The sequence below is a fragment of the Chionomys nivalis genome, chromosome 3 (assembly GCF_950005125.1).
Source record: "Chionomys nivalis chromosome 3, mChiNiv1.1, whole genome shotgun sequence".
Classification (NCBI taxonomy): Eukaryota; Metazoa; Chordata; class Mammalia; order Rodentia; family Cricetidae; genus Chionomys; species Chionomys nivalis.
The window spans coordinates 13,967,345-13,974,418 of NC_080088.1; the positions used below are offsets into that span (position 1 = coordinate 13,967,345).

At 42.2% G+C, this 7,074-nt stretch overlaps 1 protein-coding gene across 1 annotated transcript; it reads right to left on the reverse strand.

The window, feature by feature from the left end:
• Window positions 1-5,005: 5,005 nt before the first annotated feature.
• Window positions 5,006-5,413, reverse strand: LOC130870897 (cytochrome b-245 chaperone 1-like). Its single transcript, XM_057763848.1, is given in 1 exon segment — window positions 5,006-5,413. A coding segment is annotated over 1 exon segment (408 nt).
• Between the last annotated feature and the right edge of the window lie 1,661 nt (window positions 5,414-7,074).

The window sequence follows — 7,074 nt, forward strand, 5'->3', positions numbered from 1 at the left end:
TATTTCACTCCAAAATCTGGACAAGTTTGGTTCCCTTCCTCAGTTTGTGCATAGTCTCAACTCTTGCTTCTTTGAGAAGTCATTTTTTGACTATCCTTTCCTTAGTCACATTTGAAACATTCCCCTCCTTTTTGTTTCTGATAGCACATGTCATAGCCACAACATTATCTTATTTCTTTGTGAATATCTAATTTTCCTGAACAAGGTATTTGCATTGATTTTGATAATTGTAGTTTAGCTCCTTAGAGCAGATGTTGACATATGAAAACAATTCCTTGATATCTGAAATATCATATATCAATCAAATAGTATCTATACAATAATGTTCTTAAATATGAAAACATGAGGACTGGTTGTTCCTGGGTTCTTGACTTATTTATTTATTTATTTATTTATTTATTTATTTATTTAAAGACAGGGTCTCATTATGTAGCCCTGACTGTCTTGGAACTTGATGTGCAGACAATGCTTGTCTTAAATTTACAGAGGTCTACCAGCCTCTGCTTCCCAAGTGCTAGAATTAAAGATGTGTACCAAACAAACATACATATCTTAAATTCAGCACAGTAGATCTGAAACACTGTTAGGATGCCCCTTATGAGGTTAGCAGAAAAACTGTGCTGGTGTTCATAACCTTTCACAGTTAATGAAGCTTTAAAGAAGAACCAATTCTTGAATAGTAAGTGGTTTAGCAGTATAGAAGCTGAGTCAATGATAGTAGCAGACTAGGGAGCAAATTTAGAATCCCTATTTCCTGGTTAAACAAATCTGTATAATGGTAGTTTTAATATATGCCTGTGGATGGTAAACATTTCCCAATCTGCCATATTTCAAACCAAAAGCAACTTCTGCTCTGCATTGCTTTCCATGATGGCTGGGCAAAACAGAAGCAGGCTGTTTGCTGAAATGTTAGCTGTTCTGATTTTTTTTTAAAAAAAAAATCAAAAATGTAAATTTCATTCTTGTTTAAAAGAAAAAGCACAGTTTACATCCTTTTCTCATTTTATATTTCAATTAAGCTCCCTCCTCTCTCCGCCTTCTCCTCTTGCTTTTTGAATCAGATCCAGTTGGAATGCAGAGAGTAATGTCACTTCTGGTCAAAAATAGACATTTTCTTTTGCATTTACGTAATCATTTCCGCTATTCTTCCTTGGCTTTTGTTATACAAAATGAAAACAAAAGCAGATAAAGATGTTGGCATAAGAGGCGGGAGTGGGAGGCAGAGGAATGGGGATAGGAGAATGGAAAGACACATGCATTTCAAGCATTCATAGAGGCATTGTTTCCACAGTTTCTTTTTATGTTCAAGTCCTCCAGGGGCAAGATTTTAGCAGGTGTCCTTTCTTCCCATATGGAATTCATTTTTTCACATCCACTGCTTTGTGCTGCATGGGAAGCTATGTGCAGAAGGAAAGATAAAAACTACATTAACTATCAGAATTCCTCACCTTGGCATTTCTTCTCACCATTCGTTTGTTTTGGGTTGGCCATGAGCAATAACGCATTTTCTCCCTATAATTATTCCCCTTTCATTATTAATTATTTTTGTTAATTTTTGGGTTCTAAGCTTCTGTCCTGGTACCAAAGTTGCATTTTTGTATTCTTTAGTTGCTGGTCAATAGCTATTTACATACCCAATAGTAATTGCCAGACACAAAATCACCCAAAACCTTTGGTTAGCCATTTATCCTGTTGAAGGTTCTTTACACCATTTGCATAGAAAACACATTCTCCACACAGTGGTTGCTATTTTCATAATGAACAGGATCTTAGTCAAAGATTTTATCATCTCTTTATCTGTTTCTTAGTGTCATTAAATATATATCATGGTTCAAATAATGTATTTACTATTTTATACATCACAGATGTCAAAAGGCATAATAATAACGCATTCACTTAAAAGGATCTTATTGACTTTTCTTTGTGCTTCTAGAGTTAAGGAATTCCTCATCCTAAAAAAGTGAATGCCTCAGGGAGCTGAGCTGCAGAGAATGCAAGCAGATGGATAGTTTAACATAAGGGTTAGAGGAGGGGGATGGGGAAAAAGAGTTAGAGGAGATTTCCTTAGCAATTAATGGGTTTTAAAACAATGCGTTCTTTAATACCTGGCTCAGGTAAATGTAACGGTTTTTTTTGGTTGGTTGTTGAGAATCTCCATTTATTTATTTATTTTTCCTTTTTCAGAAGCTGAGTTGGATGACATTTTTAAGGAGTTCCTCTTCTGGCTTGATTCTGTTTATGGAGATGAAGGAATCTATTAAAAAACAGTGCCCTCACACTTTATTTAGTACGTGTAACTTTCAAAAAGACTAGGCCAACATGTCAGTGAGTCAAAGCTCATGGAGTATTTGTGACTGCTGACTTACTTCACTGAAATGAAAGTCGGAATGAAGGTAGTTAACATTTCACCATCAGTAGCCAGTAGTATCAAGTTCCTTGAATTGCTGTAATCATAAGTGGTCCATATCTCTGTTATTTATTTGAAATTCTAACAGGACTGGGGATTAAATAAGGAAGTTGTGGATTTACAAACTGCTTATATGTCATCTCAAACAAAATGAATAATCATAATTGTTAAATGATTTAGAAAAACAAGTTACCGTGAATGGAAAATTTTCGAAATGTAAGGCCTTGTGACTGCTCTGCTGACTAAGTCCTTCATTGCTGGAGTGTGCTACAAGGGTTTTTGTAGTTTTTATGATAGCAATGCCATGAATAATTTGATATTGGTCTAACTGGCTAGACATGCTGTTTCAGGAGACTGTTACTTAACCCTTTGGTGTTGCTAGCCTTGAACTTGCCGCGAGTGAGAACATTCTGCGTCCTTCTGTTTTAATGGCGCCTCCTTGTGGTTATTTTATTCAGCCAGGGAAGCTGTACGTCCAGCAAGTCTTACTGCTCTTGTGTCTGAACTGAGTCCTGTTACTCAACAAGGCAAGTGAGCAGCCACAATCAAGATCATCCTAGCTTCTGATAGGTTTTAGATTTAACTAGAGGAGATGTGTGATGGCGAGAACTTAGAGACTGCTGGTCTGTGTGAGAATTGAGAGAGCCATATTCTGGAGTATGCGATGTCATCAATATTATCTCCGTTAGATTTGATCTGTGAATTTGCTTTCATTTCTTTGAAGAGGCAGCAATATATTTCTGAGTGGAAAAAATGAGACCAAGAGAAGGTGGGGGGTTCGTGTCCCTTCAGAGTTGACAGGTGTAGTAAAAATCCACCAAAATCTGGGAGAGGTTCCAAAGAATTTATTTAGATGTATAATAGGGGTGAACACTCACTGATACAGGACAAGTTAGATGCCGCCATAGTTGGTCTGCCCAAGGGGAAAGAGCACCAATAGCAAGCCGCTTGCTTCACTTCTACCATCCACCTTAGCCTGGGAGCAAGAGAAAGCGAGCCACCACCCACCCCCTCCTTCCTTTAAAGGGGCCATGCTGGCAGAGCAGAAGCACTGCCTCTATTGGGTCAGGTATTCCAAGGTCATCTGCAGAGAGAATACTTGCTACAGAAATTAGATCAGCATGTTTCACAGGGCTTAGGTATCTGTGCATGTCTTTGATCTCCACTCTGACAAGATATCTTTTTTTCAATCTTCATGTAGAGCTTTATTAATTATGAAATCAAAAACCAGTAGAAGCAGAAGTCCCACTAACAGAAACTTGAATCAGCTTTTTACCACCGCCCTGGCTTATGAGTCCTAGTACTGGGAAATACAGGAAGGGGATTATGATAGCTCCCAAGAGACAGATTCCTCCTCCCATGTCTAAAGCACTTTTAGAATCTGCAGGCAACAAACCAAAAACCAACAGCTATATTTCACACTTTTCATTTGTGGGAAAAATTGTCTAACTTGACCATTTAAAAAGCTCACTTTGGCATGTTCAGAGGACCATGTGCCCTAAGTCAGAACTGGAAGCAGACATGTGAAAGAAGACCTGCTAAAGGTTCTGGCCTAACTATTTACTGCTCAGCCCCAGTACAGCGGCCTTAAGGCTGCCTTGGCTTCTTTGTCTGTACCACTCCCAGTTCTACCTGGTCAGGCACAGGCACACAGCTGTAGGGGGCGGGGATGTGTGTAAACCAGAGGTCCCCCCAGCTTTCAGGCCTGGAAGCCATGCTGGCAATTTAGTGAACAGTGTAGTTTTGAGGGACTTGAGTTCACTTAGAAGAAAATTAGAAGAGCAGAATAGGGCTGTCACTGTCAGGTAGCAACTTCTGTTAGAAGGAGCAGTGGCTCAGACTGACCTAAGGCTGGAATTTATATGTATGTGTATGTGTGTGTGTGTGTGTGTGTGTGTGTGTGTGTGTGTGTATCAAATGCCTATCATCTTCAGGTCTTTTCAAGACTTGAGAGGCCGAGACTCAATATCTGCAAAACAGCTTGCAGTTCTCCAAGGCTACAGAAAGCCAGAAGAGGTGGCCTTTTCTCCACTCACAGCTTCTTCCCGGTTTGGGTTGGGAGAGCCTTCTGTTCCTAACAGCGGTGCTGCAGCACTGCTGGGATCTCAGTGGTCTAGGCAGGAACAGGGCAGTCAGCAGCACTCTGATTACAGCCAGGCAGCATTCGGGCATTCAGCATTCAAGCTGTCTTCAGGGAAGCCCCTGACCTCCAAGAATGTCTATCTTGAAGGCGTACACCAGGCCTATGTTGAACAAAGGCTGGCCTCTTATACCTCAGCTGCCCTTGGGTGAGCTTATCCGAACCAGGCTGTGCTGCCTAAGCCAGAACTGCAGACTGACTCTAGAGAAGGCACTGATCTCCGAGGTCCTGCCCTCCTCCGGATGTGGTACCCATTTCCCTTGTTCCGATAGATGCAGCCTTTCGGGATTTTTGGACAACATCGAGCCCATGGTTCTGTAAAGCACAGAAGCATAAACAAGCAAAAGGCAGGCGGTCAACACATGAACTTCAAAGGAGCCAAGATCTGCCTGCACCTTCCTAATTGGCAAGTCAGTTGCAGACATGTCAGAAATGGGTGACATTTACCAGCAGCCGTTTCACACTGTCAGCTGATGGTCACAGTGAAACTGACGGTCACCAGGGCCATCAGTTTCACTGTCACAGCGTTGTGACCACTCCAGGCTGTGCAACTCCAAGAAGATAGTGATGAGTTTGGCAAGGGCTTCCACACCACAGCATTGGCCCATGGCTGCACTCTGAGTAAGGGGATTGAAGAAGTCTGTTGTGAACGGGAGCGCGACAGTGTAGCCCTTCCCAATGTAATGGACCCTTTCCTTCTCCACATTCACAGCCTGGATGTCTTTCAGCAGGACCACCACTCCACTGTAATAGACAGCAGCCAGGTCAGTGGGTAATATTTAGATCAACAGGGACTAAGAACGGATGCCTGGCGCTCTCTTCAGATGGAGGTGGGTACTGGTTCGTGTCTCCACCTGTAAGTACATCCTTGGAACCCGGGCTTCACTTCGCAGCAGACCAGGCCTACATCCTTAAGAATCCTCGTTAGCAAGCGGAAAATGAGGGCTGCTGAGAAGTCAAGAACAATGGCACTGGGTTTTGATCCCAGTGCACGTGCTGGCTTTGTGGGAGCTTAGGCTGTTTGGATGCTCACCTTACTAGACCTGAAAGGAGGTGGGTGGTCCTTGGACTTCCCACGAGGCAGGGAACCCTGACTGCTCTTCAGGCTGCTGAGGGAGGGGGAGGGAAATGGGAGGCGGTGGCGGGGAGGAGGCAGAAATCTTTAATAAATAAATAAATAATAATAAAAGAATCCTCGTTAGGGACATAATCCCCCTCCCCGGCCTCAGCTACCAGCAAACTTCACAAGTGGCCTGTTACGCTCGCTCCGGAGTGCACATGCCAGGTTTGCTCAACCTGCCCTGTGAGTCCTTTTCAGGTCGAGGAGCAAGGATCCACATAGGGGACAAAGATGAACATGGGAAGCACAGTTGGTCTGAACCAGAAAGCCTCGGGAGGCACACTTGCGCGGGAGCTGAAGCAGAGCGTCATCACATCAGGGCTGTGTGATAGATGCCAGCAGGGAGAGAAGCAGAGAAACAACTTGCAGTAAAGCTCTTCTTCAAAGACTATGAATGCGTAAGCGGATAAATCCATTCATAAGCTCAGAAATTTGTGGTCAGATCACCTACAAAAGGCCCGTCTCTAAACACTGGGTGCCTGGTCTGAAACTCATGAAGGTTTATTTTTTGGTGGGGGGGAGGGATTGGGGGGACTTTTAGAGATCCAAACAAGAACAGAGAATAAGGAAAAAGTGGCAGGGTTGAGGAGATAAAACGTGCTTTCTTCTTTTCAAACTTGTTTCTTGTTCTCGTTGTTTATATTCTTGAATCATCTCACATGGTGCAGGACATGATAGGAGGGTATATCTTTGGGAAATGGGATGGGAAGACCTCTACAACGATGGTCCTTTTTCATGTTGCAAGTTAAGAAATTGAGTGCAAAGAGTTGAACGTATTTGCCACCATCCTCATAGTAAACGTCAGGGGCAACTCCACAGTTTGTGTGTAACCAGAGCCTACGCTTTCAACCACATCACTGTATTGCCAGTCATACTGGTGATGAAATCATGCCCTTGCCACTTTATTTCCTCATTCTTTATTTGTACATATTATATAGCAGAGATGAGTTCATAAAAAACAGATGGAGTCCCACTTGTGGTCCATGAGGGTGGAACTGGGAAGGGACAGGTCATGAATAGGAGCACTTACGGCCACAGGTGTCAATCTGACTTGTCTTTGAGACACGTAGTCTGTTCACTGCAGATCTGAGGTTTTCTTAAAAACTCTTTCATCCCCTCAGGAAAAACAAGAGTTGTACGTATTCTTGTTTAAACTCACATTTGCGATCTAGCTTAGTAAAGTGGTGATTGAATAGGATTTCATACAGTACATCCTAATGGGAAAAGTAACTTAGATTGACTGCATGATCCAGAGAGCTCTTAAAATTCCCAGAAGTCATTTCCCAACAATTACCATGTTACTATATAAAGAGACACTATTCAGTGAGTAGAATATCATGATATTATGGATTATTGGAGATTCATATACATAATCACATTGGCATGCAATTTTCATTTTAGTGATAT